Below are 24,543 nucleotides of genomic sequence, written 5' to 3'. Positions count from 1 at the left end.
TTGATAACCTTGGTTGAGAGCAATGAATTCTATCCCTTAAAATCTAAGGGCCTTCTTAATTTGTGTAGTAGTTCCTTGATTGAATTGAAAATAGGATTTATTGAATTTTCTAATCCTTTCTCCCCCATTGACAATGCTATTACATGATTTCTTACACTGTCATACACAATTGTCATAAGTGTCCCCATAAAGCACTAGAAAGGAAAACTCTTTATGTGCACGGCAACTATTAGTTACACATGTCCAGAGTCATGAAATTCAAGGGAAGTAAAAATTATTCCGGATCTAGGAGGCAACTGTTTTACAAATGCAAACAATTTGGTTAGATAAAATATTTGAAAACAATTAAAACCAAATCAACCTGTACTTTATCTGTGTGCTGAGATTTTAGGTCCAGTGGATCAGAATACAGGGAAAAAACTAATGAGAATCCCTCAATGGATCCTTCACCCACCAAACAAGATTTCTTCAGAAACCGACTTGCTCTTGCAAATGAGCTTGACCAAGGAACAGCTGTGTAAAACATACTTAAAGTTGTATTGTCAAGTGGTAAGATGAGGATAAAAAGCTTGTATATATCTGTGTAGGAATATATATATATTGATGTATAAATCCCTGAGGAAAACTAATATAAATACTTAACATATGAAACTAAATCAACATACAAGACATTGAAGAGATGAAGATTAGTCTGTGGTTGAGTGAGAGCTGGCTCTTTGCACAACACTTGGGACAAGGGGCATGAAGACTTCTCACAGCATTACAAAGACACAATAAATTTGGAGGAAAATAAATGCTTGTAAGAAAACTTCCACCTTGAAGTCATTCCCCCAGTATAATATTGAGCATGTTCATATTTAACATGGATGTGAAATTTATGCTTCCGAGGTATTTAGCTTATTCATTTCATCTTAGACTAGTATACACCATGCTAGGGGCCAGTTCTGTCATGCCATATATCTTCCAAAAACCCCAAGGCAACACCTAACATCCCTTAAGGCAAAGCATCAGTTAACACAATTGTATTACGTGTTGCAAATATGAGTTGTGGAAAATTTGTGCTTAAACCATGACACAAAAGGTTCAAAGCTTAAAGACATGTTGATATGCAAATAGGAAAAGAACCTTAAGAGTAGTTTCCTCTTGTTCTATGGTTATGAAAACCAGCGCAGGGAACAGTAATTCCTCTAGAAACTGGAAGGTCAAAGAAACATTTTCCTTCATGTGGGTTGTGGGTTGTGCTGCGGATGGGAAAAAGTCCAGAGTCTATGTTTTATTAAATACTCAGGATTCAAAGATCCACCAGTGATCCTGAGTGTCACTCACAGTGGACTGAGAAGAAAGCATTGATTTAGCCGCATTGTCTTAAAAGACGTTCTTCAGTCTGTAAAGAAGGTAGCAACAATGTCTATACTTTACTGGCTCACACACAGTGGTTGCTACAAACACCAAGTCAGAATGAAAGCTTAGGGCTAGCATTACCTTATTCTGTTTTTCAGAAGTAAGTTGAAAAGAAAGTTCTTACAGTACAGGCAGAAGAATTATTGCAATGAGGCTTGCCTGGCTATGGGGAAATAAAATGTGCTCTGTTTCCACACAGATATGGCCCAGATGGTCCACGTCCTTGACATGCCTAGACTTCGGAATCATAATAGAAAACAATTAGGTTTAAACAATCCACCTCTATTTCTAGGCCGTTCTCTGTAATTTGGGGCATAGGTTACTACTATTCATTGAGAATCTTGGTACTGCAGCTGACTTCTCCAGAGGGCTGTTCCTGTAGTGATGTACTGTTTGATAAAATAGGGGAAGTTTCACTTGTAAGCCTTACAAGTTTTCTTCTCCTTGTCTGATGACTAATCAGGAACTCATCTATTAGCATCTTGAGCAAAAGGAGTTTGGAACAGTCACAGGATAACTGCCAGCTTTTTGGAGTTTCTGATATTTAATTTGAAGCCAAGCTTTTCATTTTTCTGAAATTAATGAACTCCTTTGAAATTAGATTTCTATTATAGGGCCACAGATGTTTTGAGGGTCAGTGCTTAAAAGCAAAGTGTGAAATTGACTGGACACAAAAAGTGAAACAGGAGACATAAACTACTAAATAAAATATTAAAAACAAAATTTCTTTCCCCTTCATATTATTATAGAAATGATCAATTACTGGGAAGGTTTCAAAAATATCACACACCTCCCAAACTTTCATTTTGATAATATCCTTTGAAAAATCTTAATGCTACATTTGTAGCACAACTCCATTTAGTTGTATTTTAGGAATGTAACCTATAAAAACTAATCATAATGTTGCTGCTCTCTGGGTCTCAATCGCCTGATATCTGGATTTTTTCCTGATAGCTTTCCTCCTGCTCCCATCAATCCTACAGGTCTCTAACATCTCATTCCCAAATATTGCCTGTGTGAAACTCTTTGACTGTTCTTATTTATCTACAGTCACATTCCAAACTCCTTGACTTGACATTCAATCTCTCCCCCTCCAGTTCAGCTCCACGTTTTTCTCTGGCTCCTCTCTCCCTATTTGCAGTCCGGGTGAACTACTGTGCCTCACCTAAGCTGGGCTCGTATTTCCTGGCAAGCCATGCACCTTGCTCCGTTTCACTCCTGCTTCATGTCTTACTCTGGCCTCCTTCTCTGCTAATCTTTAAGACTCAAATCTAAACCTCATCTTTCTGTGGCCTCTTGTGGTGTAACTTGTCTATCTTTTGATGGATGTGTCTTGTCTTCCCAACAAGAATGTAAGACTCTGCAAGGGCAGGAACCATATCAGAGCTTTTGAAATTCTTTCCACCTCTAGAATAGTAGGTGCTCAGTAAATGGCTGATATCAACATTAATGGGGGTGCTCTAAGAGATAGAGAGCAGAGAAATTAATTTCTACTCAGAATTTGTCAGAGTTTCAGGGTTGTCACTTTACTTTCCTGTCTTTTTTAAAAGAAAAATAGCAATCGCAAAGGAAATAAAATACAGTTGTCATCAGAAGCAGGTAAAGGCCCCACTACCACTGTCACGGCACCTGCGTTAGAGAGCATCTCTCCATTAAAGAGAACAGTTTGCTACTCTTCCAGGTTGTTCCAGCTGATTTCATAATCTTTATAGGTAACACTGTAAACTGAGGGAGGAGACAGGATCTTTAATGATACTGATTAATGATATTTAACTGATGTCACACTAGGGATGAGGTCAGGGTGTGGAAGACTTGGGAACTGCTAAAACTTGTTGCCTCCAGTCCTCTGGAGAAGCATAGTTTACAAAGGAGACCACTGCCAGCTTCTGGAAGTGTTTGAGTGGATTAGCAGAAAGAAGCACTCCACCAAAAATGAAGTAGCTATTTCTGCCCAGGCTGGGAGTGGCTACTGGTTCCTTCTGCTTTCTTGTGAGGTCTGTATAGAACCCCAGGCAAGGATTGTCCTGCTTTTCTGATTCCAGAACTGGAACCTCATAGAACCAGGAGTTTATGGACCAACTTTCTGGGGATCCATATGGTGGGTTATTTCATCATAGTTTAAACTTCTTGAAATTACTGTCTCTTGCTTGCTCAAGGAAAACCCTTCCAAAAGTGTTTCTATAGCACCTCCTGTCATAATCACTCACCTCCTTCAAGTCTGTACGAATATATTATCTTCCCTATGAGGGCACTTAGAAAATTGAAGATTCCTGGGTAACATTTCAGTTCCACTCTATTGTAATATTTCAGAGTGGGGCCCGTGAGTCTGCATTTTAAATGCCCTCAGGTGATTCTCTGGCCCACGGAAATTTGAGAGCCACTATTTCAATTCAGTAAGTTGAATGAGTCAGTATAGAACCCACAAAAGTCAGTTTCTAAACACAGATTGACTTTTAGGACAGAATAAAGGATTATTACTTGAGTTACAGAAAACTAATAGTTCATGAAAACCCAAATGAATTTTTGAATTATTTAATTTACCATCTGTGTCCTCTACTATCATTTGATGAAAAATATATACATGATCAGTGTTCTTTATAAGAAACTGGTAAAATTGACTGTATATTCTGAATAATCAATTACATGCACTTAGAAACATAAAATGAATATCTTACATTAAGTTGTATAGTAAAATTAAGTCTAGTTTTCAGACTACATTTTCTCTTGAAATATCACCATACTAAACTTCCTTCCTGAGGCTAAAACAGGGATGCTCTGGGAAAACTGGGGATTCTCATAACCTGGGAGCTAATTTGACTCTTTTACATTCCCTGCTCAGCCTGGGAGCATCTTAATATCTGTGCAGAGGCCAGTGAGTCTCACATGGTAGGGAGGGGCTGAGGGAAAAAAGGGTGAGACAGTTTTTCAAAAAGGAAATAGATTAAAAGAAGGTTGAGAAAACTGATGAGAGAGACATTTCTATATTTTAAGGGAAATGTTTAGAAATTGATGTGTGACACTAAATTTTAAACACATGAGAATGTAAGAATGTGCTGTAAGCAGTGCTGAAAATACTGTTTTGGGAAATTATCAGACATTTGAAATAGTATTTTTGTACTTAAGCCAAATAACTTGCTCCCAAGATTTATTGTTGCTTTCAAAGAGCTTAGTGCATAATCTTTAATAAGTTATCAAATGTGTTAAATATCTTTGTAGAGGTATTTTTATTCCTCCTTCTTGTTTCATTCCTTTCAGAGAGAGTAGCATTCAGTGCTCCTAATCCTTAGCAGGAAGACTGAATGTGTGCGTGTTTCTTCCTCACGTATATAAACCTGTTCATCTGAAGATCGAGGTATCTACTGTAAAGGGCTGGTGTGGGTCCCATCTGTGTTTCTAAGTGGACTGTTTCCACTTAGCGCAAGAGCCCATCCCCTCTCCTCATTATCATATTTTCCTTTACAACTGGGGCAAACTCTTTAGCATACAAAAACGCTTTTTTCCCTCCCATTTTAAGCAAAAGAAACCTGATTGCTCTAGCTCTGTCTCAGTTCTCGGCTTCCTTTGATGAAAAACCTGAAAGAGTAAACTCTCCCTTTCCTCCCGTTCCGCAGCACTCCCCTGACTGCTTCTGTCAGGGGCGGCGCTGGTGATTTTCACCCTTGCCAAACGAATTCTGTCATTTTACTCCCCATATCAAACAGCACTGGGCATGCTGATCACTTCCTTCTTCAGAAATTATTTCCGTACTAGGCCTCAAGGACACAAGAGGCCCCCTATTTTCACCTCCGTTCCTTCCTGGTCTATGTGTTGGTTCCTCCTCTCTCCTTTCTTTTAATGTTACAATGCCCGAGGGCTCTTTGCTTAAATTTCTTCTTTTTCCAGTCTGTACTCTCCTTTGGTGATCCTATCTGGTTTGTTGCCTTTAATATATAACGTTTATGAGAGTGACTCCCAATTTTATATCTTCAACAGTGAACTCCCTCTCAGACTCCAGCCTCAACATTTCCACCTGTCTCCTGGGCACTTCTCAGATGTCTTCCGTATTTATTGAAGCCCAAGCCTGTTTCAGCTGAATCTTCCCCAGCTCGGTTATTGATAACTTTGTCCTTTCAATTGCTCAGGCCCCAAATCTGGAAGTCTTCCTTGACAATTCTGTTTCCTAAACCCAACGTCAAGTCTATCAGCAATCTAGCTGTCGTCAGCCATATATTAGGGCTCCGACCTCTCCTCACTACTTCCTCTGCCATCACCCTGGCCAATCTGCTGTCTGCTGGGCTAGCTGCCCTGTTCCCACTCATAACCTCGAACTGTTCTCAACAACTGCAGCCAGAGTGACAGCCAGGGTGATGTTAATACGTAAATCTGATCACATCGAGTCCTCTAAGGGCTCTATTTCTCTAAAGCAGAAACGAAAGCCATTACAAAGGGTCTGGAGCCCCTTAAACCTCTGATGGCATCTCCTGTTCACTCACATTCATCTTCTCCAGACACAAGTAGCCTCGCCATTCCTCAGATATATTAAGCTCACTCCTGTCTCCACACTTTTGAATCGGTTGTTCCCTGTGATTTGGTGTATTCTTTTCCTAGATATTTGCATGTCTCATTCCTGTACCTCCTTCAAGGCTTTACTCAGTGTCCCCTCCTGCACGAGGCTGACTCTCCCCACACGGGTCAAGTTTCACTTCCCCTGCCTCTGCTTGTCATCTTGTCTGGTCTTTGTTGATAGCAGTTACAATATTCTTACATGTATGTTTTTACTACTTCTTGTCTACGTTTCCTCACTAGATTACTAGTCCCATGATGATAAGGATTTTTGTCTGTTTTGTTCATTGCTATATTCCTAACATCAAAACTGTACCAGATACAATAAATATTTTGTTGAATGTTGAATAGTCAGATGGGCCCTTATCAAATGTTTATAACTAAGGTCACTCAAAACCAATTTAAATGACAGTGAACATCAAAGAAGCTGTATGGTACATAATCAAATTATGGGAACTTCAGGATGAAATCAAACTCTTTAACAGATATCTGAAAACAGGCAAACTCTGAAGATATATCCCTCATAACTTTAGTTACTATTAAACACTCACTCTGTGAAAGGCATTGGGTTTTACACATCTTACCTTTAAAGCTCACAAGAGTCCCAGGTAGATCTATTAACCTTGTGTACTGAGAAACAGAGATTCAGATTACTTATATACCTCCTCCAAAGTCACACATCTAATGGGTCATGGAACCAGAAGGTGAACACAGAAATATGACTCCAAAGCACCTGCCTATACTCCACCAACAGTGATTTTTCCTTTTCTAGATGAGTCATGATGGTAGAGAAACCAGCTTCTAAAAATGGGCTGTAGCTTTCTTTCTTGTCTCCAATGACAGTCGAGTCCTAAAATAGTAGAATGGCTATAAGGCAAAGTCCTCCCTGCCATCTGCATCTATCTGCAAAAATGTAGTCTCTGCTGAACCCTAGAGGCTCAAGTGCCCTGAATCTGTGATGAGCTAGTGACTAAGTAAAAAGGCAAACCACCTGGTTAAAATTCGAAAGCGGTGTTTCAAAAGCAAATTTGAAATCAGGTCTGACTAATCAATATTAATGTTATCTTCCTATAGCTATTAAATTGATTACCTAGAATATACTCAATAATACATATTTGGATTTCACAGTGGACTACAAATGGAATTTGTACAAACTAATGATTTTGGGTCTTTAAACCAGGGGTTAAAAGCAAACAAAAAAAAAACCCCAGTGAATTTTAACTGTTTCGGAAAGCAGTCCTCCAAATACCAGGAATCAGTTGCTTTAATTTTTAAATAAGGGCATTACATCTCTCAGGATCACGAGTTTTCACATTCTGTAGTTCACCGTGAATGACCTCACATTTGCATAATTCTTTGCAGGGTGCAGCTGTAAGCTGTATCTTCCTGCCAAGCCTACAAAGAATTGCTGAATGTCAGTCTGCTATGTTCCAGCAGGTCTCAGCAAAACCTGCCTTTCGAGGAACTGTGGTATCTTAAAACTTCTTTTAGGGAATACAAATGCCTCAGCCCTCCCTCTGCAACTTATCCAAGTAACACCCAAGGTCACTAAAGCACTAATTTTCATCCCAATGTCCTCCCACTCACTCTATTCAGAGTGTGCAACAGGAGGAAGTATTCAACTGCTTTTATAATACTGTGATACAGAAAAAAGCACCTCAAAGCAAAAGCATGATTAAGAGCAAACTATTTCCACAGAGTATGAGCTAAAATGAGAGTCACTGATGACATTAAAATGTTGCTCTCTAAAATAAACACATGCAAAAATAATACACGTGTGGGCTATGTAAGGCATTTTTCTTTATTATTTTTCGGTTTATCTTAGTAATGCCAGAAAAATAACAGCCATTATTTTCACTTTAAATGCAAACCAAATACTGCTGCACACAGAGTACAAAGATTACCTACGAACATGGTTAGGTACAAAGGCCGTATTAGATGTGTAGACTGCACTTTGTTTTTACATCAAAGTAAGACTGACAGAGCAATTTTTTTGACAATTATTTTAGCAAATAACCGTGCTACTAAACAAAGGCAAATACACACATATATACACAAACATGTTTCAACTAAAGTTATTCGTGTCACTTTGACAAACAAAGGCTTCTTCTCTGGTGGGTTTCACCAGATGTTTGCACCCCAGAGTCCCCTGCCCTGATCCCGCCCCCAAATGCTGACTTGATCTGAAGAAAAAAAGTAGAGATGTTCTTAATTAAAGGCACATTTGGCAGCTACTGAAAAGTGGCATGCATCTGGCACAGGTGCGCTCTCCCTAAAGCCACACGTGTGACTTCCATCTGCTATGCATCTTGTTTCTTTGAGTGGTAGTCCAATGTGATCCACCTTTAGCTAACTTGCTCTGTAATTCTGCAGCAATTGGCTACTTAATGCACTATTTTCATTAAAGGCAAAAGGGAAATTTGCTCACAGTTGACAGAAAATGCACTTTACGGTGTCAAAAATGGAAAATAAGGCATGAAATTTACAAAACAAGTTACAAGTGCTTTTGTTCAGATTTATCATATAGACTTCATGCTTTTCTTTAACTAGAGCTCAAAATATTTCATTGGCTCATGTATAAAGGATTATGAAATGATTTTAAAAGTAATGAGATGCTTCAAAAGAAAAATATTGAATAAATAAACTAAGTCACCACTTTCCCTTATAAATAATTTTACTGCATAATTCTTTCAGCCAAACTGGTTTTAACCCTGTGATGCTTATTTTACTGGTAAAGATTAATGTGCAACTCCATAGGACCTACACTTGTACAACAGTCATACAATATAGGTTAAAAGATAAGTGAACCTACCTATAGCAGCAGAATACCAAGAAATAAATGGTTTATTCTTTCTGAATCTGGAGGGGAAAAAAAAAAAAGGTTTTCCTCAATATGTGTAACACTAATAAATTGGAATTCTCCCCCCCTCCATTGGCATTATGTTTTGCTGAGCCACTTAAAAATCTCAATTTAAGCTGTCATTAAAAGACAAATGATGAGGTACATGATTAAAGAGAGCTAAATTTGAGAATTAAGACAAGATAGTGATCATAGATACCAACTAATTTTTGGTTTAATTTTTAATGTAGGGAAAAACACATTAAGGAATTTGGAACCACAGTGTAGCCTCCAACTGAAAAAGTACAGTTCACTACACTGTTCTGTTAACTGTAGTATAATTAGGGTGGCATGCTCTTCACTAAATTTAGAATCATTACAACATTCTTGAGTTGTTAGAGCATAGTAACCTACTGAACACATAATCTGATATCCAACAACCTTTAATTAAGCAAACTTTTGATGTTTATACATTTCCTGATCATTCGTGGTCTTAAAATACATTTGGAGATGTGGAAAGAGTAAATAACCTGTCTTTCAATAAATTTAGAAACATATACTTTATTTGTTCCTGTTTTTAAAACTACTTAGATGTGAAAAGCCTCCCTTTCTATTATATTGGTTATTGGCCCATGTAGGTAAATTCAGCCTTGAAATATTTTCATTTTGTTGATCCAAAGATAATGAAACAACTAAGAGCATTTCCATTTCTAAAAGAAATGTTCCATGTTTTGGAATGAGATTTAGGAAAGTCATGCTGCACTGACTGTCTTGTAATGTCCTGAATTCAAAAGCAGAATTTTGTGGTGATGCATTTATCTTCTCAGCCACTTCTTGTCCCTGGATTAAGTAGATTTCAGTTACTACAAAGAGTAAATCTGCCAGTGAGTTAATGCTTCACATGTGAAGAAAGCAAGGATACAGTTTTCTCACTACTGTTTAAGGGCATCCAATTGAAATTTTTCTAACCAGTTACCACTGCAGAAAATATTTTGACCCCACTTTTATACTTCAGAGTACAAATATCCTCTATCCACAATGCATATACAGCTGATGCACAGTGAAGCGGTCGCCTAGAACCACCAGGGTAAAAGAATACTTCCCTTTGGAAGATTAGAACTTCAAATCTGAGTTTTTCTTCTTTATGCAATCAGGAAGGCTGAAAAGAGGTCATTACCTTGTTAGAAGGCTAACACACTGGCCAGAGGGATACTGAATGGGCTCCAATGTGACTTTTCTCAGGTTCTCATTTGGAGTTAGGGTTGGGGTAATTAAAGAGAAGTGTGCATAAGACACATAAAGGGAAATCCTAGGGATGATGAGGCTGGACTAATAAAAAGTCATGGAAATTCTGGAATGTGTATTATGATTAACTGTAGCAGCACTAGTAAGTAGGCGTAGATAAATACTTGTTGAATGAATGGTCTTATAGATGCTTTGCAAACAAGAGTGGATTTGAAATAAATTTTGGGGGAGACTTTTGAAAGGAGACATTTCATAAAAGTGGCTACCCTAATAGGAATGGTACAAATATTAAAAACAAAAGATTCAACTCTAATAAATAAATAAGAAAGAATATGACAGGATGGATTGCTTAATGATGATGCAACCAACATTCTGGTCTTAAAGGACTATATATTGTACTATTGTGATGTACATTTAATGCTGTAATAAATATCACAGAAAATTATTAAAGTACTAGGTTTCCACCATGATGCAGCACTTCTAAAAATGCCTCTAATGGCATGGTTAACAGAACTGCTGAAATGTTACTTCATTATTCAGAGGACACATGCAGATACAGATGAACTGATGACTCTCTAAGGATGGAATACTGCACACTTCACAGATATTATAGTGGAGATTAATAACATTTTTTCTCTTCAACAAGTTGCATGCATTTCAGTCACAGTATTGTTAGACTCAGAAGGTCAGTACATAGGTTTAATGAATAATCCATATTATGCTATTAATGATGTAGGTAGATGTTCTATTACGAATAGTTCTGATAGAGCAAAGACCTCAGGCAAGGTAGAATGTTTAATATAAACTTTAACAAACTGTAATACATGTTACCTAGGAAATTAAAAACCTTACAAAGCTCTGCTTAAAAGATACCCATCCTATTCTAACCAAATATTTTCCTACATGCTGAACTGCAACTTTAGACCATTCTTTTAAGAGGAATACACACATCCAGAACTAGAAACCAAGGCGTACCACAATACGTGCTTTTATGCTTAGTGTTGTGTGTGTGTGTGTTTCAACTGAAAGAAATAAGAATCAACCATTTTCTCCATATAATAATTTAATATATGCCAGCCAAACAAAGTATTTGTATCTTTATTCAATTAAATTAAAACAGACCTGCCAGGTATATTATATAACATTCACTATATACACATGATTTAGGCAATGCAAGGTAATTCTAGATATGCTGATCACTCAACTATTAGTCAAACATGACCGGTGTCAGCGACACCCAGCAAGTGCTCCTTTCCCACCGGGTGACTGCACTTCCACAGTATGGTTAGAGGGACAGCTACAAGCCATGACATGGATTACCAGTAAACTTCTGTGGGAAAAGGGGGGAAATGACAATCTAGCATAAAGATTAACAGTCTCCTAAATGTAAATCATATGCTTGACAGTTACATTTTTAGAAGAGTTCTTCTGTCATTGTTAATGACACAAAACTTCGTTTGAAGGCAACACCACCACATTCTGTTTGTGTAGGGAGGGTGGGTAGGGCGATGCTCTTAAAATTGGCATAATTATTCTTAAAAAAAAAAAAAAAAAAGTACCTCTTTGGTGAAGCCTCGGTACCCATTCAATTCACTGTAATAATCTGTAAACAGGACTGCAGTATGGTGCTGGGCCTTGATTCCAACAAGGGCAGGTACCACAGCCTTTCCTCACAGTCCTCTGAATGATTTTTAAGAAAATATTCTAAAGTAGGACGAGTAAAAGCAAAGGAAAACAAAGGAGGATTTGAAGATCCCTGTTTAAGATTTCTTTTTAAAAAGTGCATAATATTTTGAATTACAAAAACTGTCATCATGTGGGCCTGCTGGATACTAGACTGTTTTCCATCCCTTTAATGATAAAGATCACTTCACAAAAAGAGGACTCCTGCTTACTGGCTGGCAAAAGGTTCCTTTACTTGATTTTCCGGTGAAATCAGTTGTCCACTTCCTCTAGATCAACTTTTCCATACTCACTTTATAATTATGTCCATGTTAAAATTCATTGTCTTATGACTGCATCTTGAAGTAGAGTCGTTAGTGTTTGGAGTTTTCATTTTAACTCCTCAGTGCTGGCACGTTCAGTGCATCCATCGCCAGCAATGGATCTGGGGCTAGGAAAATGTACATCCTGATCCAGAGGAACTCAGGAAGAATGGGCATTCTCCAACAGTGGTGGTCCATCTCTGTGCACGGACGGGTGGGTGTGCTCCCTTTTGTAAGTTTTTGGAGGGAGTTTAGGGATATGCTGAGAAGTGCTTTGTCGTGGAGGAACAGGCGGCCCAGCAATGGAATGGAGGTCCACTTCTTGTGTCAATGGTGGTGACGGCAGATGCCTTCTTGTTCCATGAGGAGAAGGTGTTTGAGGAGGAGGTGGTGTAAAGGGGGAGGGGCTGTTTGGGAAGAAGGCATTACTATGGTCACTTTTTTTGCCCAAAGGGGGAGGTTGGAGATGTAGTGGTGAACTTGAGAAAACATCAGGTGTCCTCACGGGTTCTCGTGGAGGTAATAGGGGAGGGCTCTCAGGAGGGTCTGATATAGAGGTCCGGTCTGATATTGAATACCGTGGTGAATAGGCTTTTGACGTGGGTTGCCTAGGAGGAATTGCTGGGGGGCTGTCCAAATGCTTAGACATCATCTAACATAAATGGGGAAAAAAAGACATTTATTAACAACATATGTAGCACCATGAATATACTAAGAATTAAGCTGGGTTTTCAAATACGTTATTGGAAGAACTCTAGGTGTGGATCAGGGAGTTTTGCCATATGCTTTAAATTGGAGGTTATGGCAGTTCATCCATTAAAAAAATTATTTTTCCTTCAATGTTAAGTTTTTATTCTTCTCAAAATTTTGTTTGCTGCTGCTTACCTATCACTCAATCTAATATAAAATCATTTCAATTTAGCATGTTACCTATCAATTTTATAATGTTAAATTTACTATAATAGCATTTCATGGTATTCTGCAAAGAGTTTTCCCCTGCCTAGGTGCTCTGCTCTCTGGACACTTTGATACCACCGAATCATGTTAACAAGTTGGCAAAGAAAGAAATTTAAACAGGTAGGAAAAAAATAGCTATTATGAGCTGTTAAGGTCTCTTCTGACCTGGAATTTTCATGAAAATCCCACAGCCTGTCAAATTCACCTGTTACAGGCTTAGATATGTAACATTTAGCACTGAGATACAGTTTCATTTAAAACGTGCCTTCATATACAGCTTCAGATCTCTTTCTATCTTTTTACAGAACTGCTTGAGACTACATTACTCTTAAATTATAGGTTAAACTTGTGGGGTTTTTTTTTGACAGTACCCATATTTAGATTTATAAGTATTTTGAAAACCTACCAGAAAACTGCTTTCAGAAGAAAGGAAATAAACATTACTGAATGGTAAACCCATACTTAATTCTGGTTTAAACTCTATTAAGCCCCAGTACCCTGAGTATTAACCTCATTCCGTTAGAACTCAATGAGAGATGAGCACTTGATTATAATGGAACTGCAATGATTCCAGTCTCCAGATAACCAGATGTTCTACTTTACCTTAGATGGTGAAGATTCTGCTGGGGCAGACTCTGGCCGTCTTCGTGGAGGAACAGGAGGGGGGACAGGCACTTCATCAGTGCTCTTGGTTAAACTTATAGATGATACTGAAGCAGATCCTGTAGGATGGTACAATTTTGAAAAGCTCACAGGAATTTTATATCATCAATCCTGCTTATATTTATTAAAAGAAATGTACAGAAGTATCAAAAGCAGTACAATAAAGCAACACCCAACAGTACTTCCTTTATTAAAGCAAACTGCTATAAAAGCATGCAGAAATTTCTCAGCAGAGTTTTCAGAGAAAAAGCTGTCTAAGTTATTCTGTTGTTACACTTCTTGAAGAAAGTAACATTTCCATTGTTAATCTATTACTGGAATTTTCTGGGAGAGAGCAAACTATTAAAAACTTTTGGAATGGTAATTTTTGTTAACCTTTTATGATGGGTTCATTTCCCACCCCGCCCCCACCACGACTGTAGTAGTATGGAATTTCCTTGCCTTCACTGGATAGTCTTTGGGAATACTTTCTGTTCTTAACCACTCTCTCCAATGTCTCTCCCTGCCATCCTGTCCTGGGGAGGGATCTCTTCAGTTTGCTTAGGTATCAGCTCTCCTTGGTGGGGAAGCAAAGTCAGGTTCATCACATTCTAATCCAAAATTTTTCATTGTGATGAACACATTTAAAATGACTGAGGCTATGCTGATAATAAAAACAGAAATTACACTAGAATCTAGTGAACCTGATTTAGGAGTAAACTGATGAACTGGCACTAAAAAGGTAAGTAAAAGCCTCTAATTGTAACCTATCTTACAAACATTTATGATAAGGGCTTAATATAGGCATATAAATAACTACACTTTGAAAAACATTAATGTAAGTTAACCTGTACATCAGCACAATGAAAAAGATGTGAAAAAACACTTAAATGATCATTCAAAATTGTATTTGGCAGGTTTTCTTTCCTTTAAACACTGACAGTTTAAATTTTGTCAATTAAATGTTATAAGATAGAACTTAGAGTACTTTGTGTATTGATATTATTTAAATAAGCAACATTCTGATCACCTACCTTTCTTCTTATGAAACTTTGTAAGTTAGCTTATAACACTATTTTCCATTGCATACATTCTGAAATCATTTGTATGAAGGACAGCAAAAAACAATCTATTGGCTTAAAATTTATGGGATAGTTGGTGAGTTGTTAGTACTTTAAAAACAAATACCTACACTGGAACTTTATTTTGCTTGTCAGTGATGAATATTTAGGTTGTATAATACAGATAGTCACAGTGATAAGACAGCTGTTCTAAAGTCAAATAAGTCATTTGCCTACAGCCTGTGCTGTCCCCAGCCTAAGTGTATTGTGTGACTTAAGACACTGCATGTAGCTGCCAACATTCCCATATGCGCATGCATGCTCTTGCCTTTTTTTTTTTTAAGTTGGGCATTAGAACTCCAAAGTTGGAAATGAGAAATGGTTAAATGTGGAAGCCACCCATATAATAATGTTGTTTCAAAAGAGAAGAAAGGTTTTACAAAAAGCATGAGAATTATATAAGTTTAAGCAAATCATTTATGATCAAAAGATAGTACAAGTGAAGGCCTCACTTCTAAGATGCTGCAAAGCAAGGCACCAATGCTGCCAGACCCAAGACGAGTTTTAGCAGGGAAAGGTTACATTTGGTTTAATTTTTAAAGCCAAAGCAAAAATTATGAGTCTTAAACCAAATATACTAACTTGGGCCATGGGGCAGTGTAACTTGGATAAAGACGGTATCGCTGCCTGTGAAAGGAAACAAGAAAAAGTAGATTTTTTTCTTTCAGAAATATATTTAACTCATCTGTAAAAATTTATTTATAATAGAAATGTTATTTCTGTCATTCTAGTTTTAAAGAATGATAGAACAGTTTAGCAAAAGCTCATTACTACTTACTTTTGAGAAAAAGAATTAAATTGCATTAATATCATTGGGAATTTTGAAGATTCATTTTAGATTCACTATTTGATATCATAATAATTAAATGAAAAAGCATTCATGAGAAAACTACAATATCCTTCTATTTTAATGGAAGACTTCCAAAAACTGTATAAACCCAATTTGAGCAAAGAATTCAGTTGGGCATACAGAAATATGTCATTCACTAAGGATTATTTTTAAAACCCAGACTTGTGAAAATAAGTAGTAAATAATGAATTTACGTTATAAAAATACCATTATTATTATTAGTATATATATATACCTTAGAAAATGTTCTTAGGGCATGTGTTCATCACAAAATAACTATAGCTTTGGAAATTACAACAAGCTGAAAGTGATATAGCTTTTCTCCTTCTATATTTTTAAACACTTAAAATATCATTAAACATTTTTGGTGCTTAGACACATTATTTATACAGGAAACTGATAATTTTTGAATATCTAATTTCAACACTACTAATTCTTTTAAGAAAAAAATTGAAAATTATAAAATGCAAAGCCCTGAGAGCATTAAAGTAGAAAAACTGAGACAAAAGCTAGAGGATCTATACTGGTTCTAAATCAATACAGTCGTTTAGGTTACACTGCCTCATATCACCAACATACTGAACAGATCATATCTAAGAGGCTAAAGCCATAACTCTAGCATGAGACTGAGCTGATTAATTCAGGTTTCTCTCTCTCGTTTTTGCACAACAATCACTCAAACGATTAGGGCTGTTGCTTTTTCTAGCTTCTTTGGTCAGAACAAGTATAATTTTAGGTCCTAGGTTTAGCTGGCAGAACCATTAATTTGACTGCTTATACAGATACAGTGTTTTTGTTTCCCAGACAGCCTTGATTTTAAATAACACAGCCTACTACCTCCTTTCCATATGTACTGATATTTATTTGGAGGCTACGTTACTGAGGGTAGCAATCCAGCGAATCCTAATAAGTTAGCTCTCAAAAGATTAAAATTCACTTTTATACTTTTGACGTTAAATAATGCTACTGCTGTGTCAAAGATTCTCTTCACTACAAATGAGATTCTCTTCACTAACATAACAGGGGTTTACAGGGAGTATCTGCTCCAGTGCTTACTACTTATGTATTTTCCACTTTTTTGGAAAAGAAATAAGTATGCTTTTTGGAGATAAGTGTCAAGAACATGGTTGTATACTTAGTACAATATAGGAGTAAAATCAAAACATAAGCTAAGTTGGTAGCTGCCAACTGCAGGCTTTTAGAAAGAATGATTATACCTCCACATATATACTTGTGCACACAGCTGTAGGCTGGGCTTTGGTCTAATGTATATACAGCAAAGGCTTAGATTTATGTGTAAACTTGGGGCACTTTTCTGATTTGTCACTTCAAACTAATTGCTTAGTCTTACTGGAAAATGCTATAAAAAATTCTTTGAGAATTATACATTATGTATCTCAAGAAATATATACTAGGAATTCTTATCAGCTGGGTACTGAACAAATTTACTGACAGTGACTTAGGGCTGAAATCCAGTTAATCAAAAAGTAGCATCAGCTGGTTAAGTACAAATCCCAGATAACAGATCTGTGGTTTCTCCACTGTGGCTGCACGTTAGGCCCTGCTGGAAGGTTTTTAAAAATACTGATGCCCACGTGCCAGTGCTGGTCTAATACAAGCATGGACTGAGCATATAGGTATTTTTTTAAAGCTCTCCAGGGGATTATAACTTTCAGTCAGGGTTGAAACCACTGTTGGACGATAACCTTCAGTTTATATTTGAGTCATTCTGAGAATAAAAATAAGCATTTTCCTATAGAAAAAAATTATATAAATCATGGATAATTTCTTAAATTCACAAAAGCCTGTAAAATGCAAATGTATGAGATCAGAAACTAGTCACCTACAACAATCTGCTACAAAGAAAAGCTCTGCATTCCAGCTGAAAATGTATCTTTTCTTGTTAAAGTTTTCCCTACTAAGGGATGGGGTAAAGCTCATCTCTAGCACACAGACCAGGCCAGACCCATGGCTCCCTTTTATCATCAGGCAACCTTCAACAGCAATGTATCAAGAGCACTTCATCCTCCTCTCTCCATGCTAGAGCCACAGATACAAAGCTGGTGGTCTTTCCCTTTTCCCGGCCACTGTCATCATCGCCTGAGAGATGGACCTGGTAAGGGCAAGGTGTGGAGCAGGGCTCTGAATGTGAGGATATATATAGCAGCACTAGGTAGGAGGCCAGTTTCCTTCCCTCTCTGTCTTCACCACAAAGTTTTCTGTGACCATTCCTGCCCATTCTGTGGTCATCTTCCTGTGAACTTCTATTGCACTTATATTGTCACTCATTTAGCATTTTGTCAGTAAACTAAAACTTACTCATCGTCTCTGCAATCTTACTGAGAGATGAAAAAAAATCATAGTACAAACAGAATCAAAGCATTTAACCCTGGCTAAGCGTTTAACTATGAGTTTCTTTTATTATGATTATTTTTTTTTAATCTCTCAGTAAGATTGCAAGCCTTACCAGAGAAGATGTGTCCAAGCTTATTTAGCAAGAAATGAGATATTGACAGATATTGGCTGAAGAAATTAATCTTTGTTTTTAAAGTAAATTATTTTGGGGAAAAAAAACTAAAAAAAAGCAAAACAACTACTATAACTGATCAAAAAATTCTAGTCAAATTTCGCCTTTTGAAAACCTTAAGCAATGTCTTTGCTTTGCAGTGCCTTTCTGCCTCTTCGTACTGAGTGGAATATGTCCAGATGACTTAAAAATGTAGGTGCAGCAGCTCTTTCCTGCCAGGCCCTGAGGACAGCAAGGAAGTAGGTATTTGGTGTAGCGGCAACACAATGAGTGCCAAGTTGGATGCGCTGGTGACCACTGGGCCCTCCCCCCATTAACACTAGCAGATCTGTTAAGCAGAGTGGGGTCAAAAGCAGATAAGGACCTTTAATATCCTTAGGTGAGCTTTAAGGAGGGGATTAACTGGGCCTACAGATGGTTTTATATTATACTGGCTTTCTTAATTTCAAAATCTGTTATTGTCAATTTATAACAGGTGTTTCCTTTTATCACAAAGAAAGAGAAACTGAAAAAATCCTCAGGGATAAGATTACAAAGCCTAATTCCTGCTACAGTGGTTTCTTTGCTTGTCCAGCTAATTTAAGTTAATATTATTCCACTGCCACATATGAGAAAACAATGATCCAGAGCATTGCATTCCAAAATGACTCTTTTCCCCTGTTTGACTAATCATTTAAAGATTCAGCACTAGTAGGGAATGTAATATGTATCTCCTGTTTCTCCACATCTTTCATTTTTAGCTACTTAAATAAGAAAAGCAGAATTTGCAGTCGGTGGCTTTCAGGTGATTTCAATAATTCACTCACGTGGAAATCTTTATAACACATATCATAGTCATCTGCTCGAGGAAAAAACCTCTTCAAACAGTTAAATGGGTCATAATAAATAATAATTTTAAGTCAGGTATACTGTAAAAAGTGCTGGTTTTATTTTATTACTTAATTTAGGAGGTTGGCAAGTTGGGAAAACGGTAATATTTTACCTGGTTTTACTTATAAAAAATATCTGACAGCCTACTAGTAACATAACATGACTTTGTAATCTTCAGTAGCCAAATAAAGCCAAGATGTAGTAATTCTTAAAACAAACACAGTTTATGTGGTAGAAAAGATAAGACAAACTGATGGATAACTACAAATACATATTCAATACAGGAATAAATAAGTAGCATTCTGGACCAAATCTCAAAATAATAGAACGCCATAATTTTTTTTTTAAACAGATTTTCTGAGTTGGAAAAAATCTTAAAAATCTAGTTTAATCCACAGAAGGCACCAAAAAACTGTTTTATCTAAAATCAGAAGGCTCACTAGCAGACTGAGATGACAAACTAGGAGTTAGGACTCCTATGTCAGTGCTTAACTACCTCCCCAACAATGTCAGGATGCCTCTCAATATCGGATTTTATTACATCTAATATTAGGGGAGAACTTGAACTATACAATGAGCTAAGACAGCCAGTGGAAAGAACATGTGGAAGTGGTGTGAAAGGGTTAAAAGCAACTGCATTCAAATTCTAATTTAAAAATGAATTAATGAAAAAAGGTTCTGAGATCTTAGTAGAGCTTTAAAGCTCAATATGAAATTGATTTTAAAAATTAATGGTAACAGTGAAGGTAGCCTCTCAAAGGGCTAGGCTGGGCTGTACAGTTTGGTACCCATTAGCCACATGTGGTTATTACGTGCTTGAATGTGGCTAGTTCAAATTGAGATCTGTGGTAAGTATAAAATACATATTGCATTTTGAAGATTTAGGACAAAAACTGAGATTGTAAAATATCTCAGTAAATTTTTATACTGATTTCATGTTTAAATGACAACATTTTGTATATACTGGGTTAAATAAAACATTATCAAAATTAATTTCACTTAATTTTTGCATTTAAAAAACGTAGAAAGAACATTTAAAAGTCTCATATGGGGCTCATATTATAAATATTTCTATTGGACAGCACTGATTTATAAATAGGAAAGGATGAGCAACAGTGTGCAATCTGTGAGTTGTATGGCTGGGCTTGAAACCACAGGAGTTTATTAGGATGCTGTCGATTGAACAAGGGTTAAGTAGAAGTGTGAATTAGATACACTGTAAAATTAGAAACTAAAGGATTTGGTGAGAAAGAAATCAAGTAGTGAGCAGTTTCAAATATAATTTTGGAGGAAACATTTAAAGCATCAGATTGATTAGTCCATGCAGTTTTAGCAGTTATCTTCCTTTCCGCTAGAAGTCAGAGAGGCATTTTAAAATTCGCCAATTGAAAACAAATGCTCAAATGAAATTTCAATTACCAATTTAATCACCAGGCCTATCAGTAAAGTATAATACATTTAAAGAGGGCTGTTCTAATTTACTTTATACTTTTATAATAATATATTTGGAAATATGTGGTTTACCTACAAATTTACCAAAAAAAAATATATATATATATATATATACACACACAGGTTCTTTTTTACCTGTAGTACATATAACACGAACAGTTACTTAAAGCACTTAAAACGTGAACACCTACTTGAGTGAAAAGGGCTTGAATGATCAGAATCAAATACGCTGCAAACATCTGTGGTACTAGAAGCACCAGAAGCAGGAGGAGGTGTTAACGGTGTTCTTGGAGAATTTGGTGCAGATGCTGTACTTTCTGTTTCACTTTCAGGGATCCTGCTATAACTAATTTTCCTTGGCTCTTGCTGCAGAGGTGTGGGATGTCTCATAGTACCTGGTCTTGGGTTTGATGGACGAACACCAGGAGATTTTAGGGGATAGTTGTATTTTTTTGGCTGTAGATATATCAAAAGAAACACAATACTTACAACACCGTTAACAGAAAAGAAGGTTTTTCTATAAATGCCTGGTAGAATTTGATTAATATCCAGAAAAACCATAAACCACTAATACTGATTCAAATCAAAGTATCCAAGTTAAAGAGTTAACACTCCATTTCCATAAAGCCATGGCTATCTAAATTAGTAGGGAATGAATTTCTTTAAATAACTGAATTTTAATCCTATAAATACCAGAATATTTGTTATTTCAATATTTCTGATGGAAATCTTTCTAAGATACAGTGAACATTTCTCTGGCTTTTAAAATGGACTGTACAAAACTAATTTAATCTTGGGAGGAAAGCCAGACCATTGGTTTGAACTATGATACCTTCAGTTCAGTTCAGTTCAGTCACTCAGTTGTGTCCGACTCTTTGCGACCCCAAGAATCACAGCATACCAGGCTTCCCTGTCCATCACCAACTCCCAGAGTTCACTCAAACTCATGTCCATCGAGTCGGTGATGCTATCCAGCCATCTCATCCTCTGTCGTCCCCTTCTCCTCCTGCCCCCAATCCCTCCCAGCATCAGGGTCTTTTCCAATGAGTCAACTTTTCACATGAGGTGGCCAAAGTACTGGAGTTTCAGCTTCAGCATCAGTCCTTCCTATGAACACCCAGGACTGATCTCCTTTAGGATGGACTCGCTGGATCTCCTTGCAGTCCAAGGGACTCTCAAGAGTCTTCTCCAACACCACAGTTCAAAAGCATCAATTCTCTGGAGCTCAGCTTTCTTCACAGTCCAACTCTCACATCCATACATGACCACTGGAAAAACCAGAGCCTTGACTAGACGGACCTTTGTTGGCAAAGTAATATCTCTACTTTTCAATATGCTATCTAGGTTGGTCATAACTTTTCTTCCAAGGAGTAAGCATCTTTTAGTTTCATGGCTGCGATCACCATCTGCAGTGATTTTGGAGCCCCCCCAAATAAAGTCCGACATTGTTTCCACTGTTGCCCTGTCTATTTGCCATGAGGTGATGGGACCAGATGCCATGATCTTAGTTTTCTGAATGTTGACCTTTAAGCCAACTTTTTCACTCTCCTCTTTCACTTTCATCAAGAGGCTTTTTAGTTCCTCTTCACTTTCGGCCATAAAGGCGGTGTCATCTGCATATCTGAGGTTATTGTTATTTTCCCTGGCAATCTTGATTCCAGCTTGTGCTTCTTCCAGCCCAGCGTTTCTCATGATTTGCAACCAGTCTGTTGTTCCATGTTCAGTTTTAACTGTTGCTTCCTGACCTGCATATAAGTTTCTCAAGAGGTAGGTCAGGTGGTCTGGTATGCCCATCTCTTGAAGAATTTTCCACAGTTTATTGTGATCCACACAGTCAAAGGCTTTGGCATAGTCAATCAAGCAGAAATAGATGTTTTTCTGGAACTCTTGCTTTTTCAATGATCCAACGGTTGTTGGCAATTTGATCTCTGGTTCCTCTGCCTTTTCTAAAACCAGCTTGAACATCTGGAAGTTCACAGCTCACGTACTGCTGAAGCCTGGCTTGGAGAATTTTGAGCATTACTTTACTAGCATGTGAGATGAGTGCTACTGTGCGGTAGTTTGAGCATTCTTTGGCATTGTCTTTCTTGGGATTGGAATGAAAACTGACCTTTTCCAGTCCTGCGGCCACTGCTGAGTTTTCCCAATTTGCTGGCATATTGAGTACAGCACTTTCACAGCAACATCTTTCAGGATTTGAAATAGCTCAAATGGAGTTCCATCACCTCCACTAGCTTTGTTCGTAGTGATGCTTTCTAAGGTCCACTTGACTTCACATTCCAGGACGTCTGGCTCTAGGTGAGTGCTCACAGCATCGTGATTATCTGGGTCATGAAGATCTTTTTTGTACCTACAGTTCTTCTTTGTATTCCTGCCACCTCTTAATATCTTCTGCTTCTGTTAGGTCCATACCATTTCTGTCCTTTGTTGAGCCCATCTTTGTATGAAATGTTCCCTTGGTATCTCTAATTTTCTTGAAGAGATCTCTAGTCTTTCCCATTCTGTTGTTTTCCTCTATTTCTTTGCATTGATCGCTGAGGAAGCCTTTCTTATCTCTCCTTGCTATTCTTTGGAACTCTGCATTCAGATACCTTACTATGTGGTAATACAGTGATGCCATCAGGATTATTTATAAATGCATTTTGTAAATACTATTTATAAATGCATTAAATTGCTTGAGTTCTCACCTGTTTATGCTAGTTTTATGACATTTTTTTTTCTTAGAGTGATTGTTTCTCAATGATGTCAGTGTATTTCACTGGAGTAGACTATATAGCTATTTTCAACTTTCTGTTTTTAATCTGTCTTTTGAAATTGTTTTAGTCCTTGAGAAATTTTCTTATAGAGTAGCTTCATTAAGCTTTAGTTCACAGACAGTATGAAATTTATCTTGGTTACTTAGAAGCCATTTATGTTTACTTCTTGATTCCTGACTTTCTTATGAATAAGAGAGATTATATTCAGAACAGTGAAATGATGATACTGGACATAAATTTGGTCAGGCACTTACAAGTAATAGGAAAGAATGGAAATTTTGTTTCCCCCTCCAGAAAGTATCTTTTGCCAAACCTGTTATTTTTACAGCTAATGATTTATAGTTAAAATTCTCATGTCATTACTTTCAAAAAAGTTGTAAGTACATATATTTACTATAAGTGAATCGATATAAATCAGTCAAATTTCCTGCCCTTAAAATTAATAATGAATAACATTTTTCTTTGTCAAAACAAAACAAAAACTTGTACATTTGCCCAACTTCTTCATCTACTGTATTAGGATTTAATTCACATTAATGTTAGTGTTCATTTACTTGGAACTAAGTGGACTAATCCTGAGTGTATTTATTAAGGACTTATTCATTATTTTTATCCATTACACGTGCACTTCCTCCCTGAATGCCTTTATAGAAAACTATAAACCACCAGATAGATGTAGGTAACAACTGCAAAAAAAATTTAAACGTAAAGGAAATAATATGAATGCTTACAAATCTTGGAAGAGGCTTAGGGTTTCGTGGTTCTATTTCTAGGGATTTGTTGAAAAGATAATCCGTAAATTCTTTTTCCATGCTATTTCCCATTGGATTCAAGTTTTCAAAAAACCTCTAAAATAAATACAAAGAATTATTATTGTTAAATAATTTAAATTCAGTTTAAAAGTCATGAAAATAACTTAAAACATTTTAACACAAGAAAACTGGAATTATTTAAAGTTTTATTTTCCTTTTTCTCTTCTATGAAATAAACCTGACTCATATCAGGTGGTTATAAACTTAATCAGAAATATGTATCCTCAAAGAATTCAACTTACTTTGATATCTGACTCTACTCGTAAACAGTAAGGCTGATTTTGGTACTGTTGGATCTCGCCTGTTATTTCTGCTACTTTCCTCCTTTTGCTAAAGTTTATAAGCTCTTTTCCATGCCGTTTTAGGACCTCAGGGTTGCCTTCTTCTGTTTTCAAGATATTAGTGAGATAAATACCTGGAAGATATAATGAAATTATTTCAAGGATAAAAATGTAAAAGGCTAGTTTTTTTCTTTTTCAGTAATTATATTACACTGTACCATCTCAACCATCATAACTGAAGAATTAAAGCACAAATTTCCACT

General features: G+C 36.8%; 2 protein-coding genes across 9 annotated transcripts in view; one reads left to right on the top strand and one right to left on the bottom strand.

Annotated features, from left to right (window-relative positions):
* The window catches only part of ARHGEF33 (Rho guanine nucleotide exchange factor 33), an 86,071-nt gene extending 77,195 nt beyond the window's left edge, over positions 1-8,876 (top strand). The window contains exon 18 of one of the 2 annotated variants that reach the window (XM_015094426.4): positions 392-8,876. In XM_015094426.4, the coding sequence (XP_014949912.2) occupies positions 392-521 (130 nt within the window). In that variant the 3' untranslated portion in view covers positions 522-8,876. The remainder of the gene's footprint in view (positions 1-391) is intronic. The other variant, XM_027966914.3, reaches the window with a different exon arrangement.
* Positions 7,724-24,543, bottom strand: part of SOS1 (SOS Ras/Rac guanine nucleotide exchange factor 1) — a 192,563-nt gene continuing 175,743 nt past the window's right edge. For 5 of the 7 annotated variants that reach the window (XM_060412240.1, XM_060412241.1, XM_060412242.1 and 2 more), the window contains 6 exons: positions 24,242-24,414; positions 23,919-24,035; positions 20,623-20,887; positions 15,315-15,359; positions 13,573-13,691; positions 7,724-12,664 (listed from right to left, as the gene is read on the bottom strand). In XM_060412240.1, coding sequence (XP_060268223.1) covers positions 12,173-12,664; positions 13,573-13,691; positions 15,315-15,359; positions 20,623-20,887; positions 23,919-24,035; positions 24,242-24,414 — 1,211 coding nt within the window. In that variant the 3' untranslated portion in view covers positions 7,724-12,172. The remainder of the gene's footprint in view (positions 12,665-13,572; positions 13,692-15,314; positions 15,360-20,622; positions 20,888-23,918; positions 24,036-24,241; positions 24,415-24,543) is intronic. The other 2 variants (XM_060412243.1, XM_015094425.4) reach the window with 1 other exon arrangement.

This window comes from Ovis aries, chromosome 3 (assembly GCF_016772045.2).
Source record: "Ovis aries strain OAR_USU_Benz2616 breed Rambouillet chromosome 3, ARS-UI_Ramb_v3.0, whole genome shotgun sequence".
NCBI lineage: Eukaryota > Metazoa > Chordata > Mammalia > Artiodactyla > Bovidae > Ovis > Ovis aries.
Note: the sequence above shows the minus strand (reverse complement) of the source record. Positions and strands in the feature narration are given on the sequence as shown.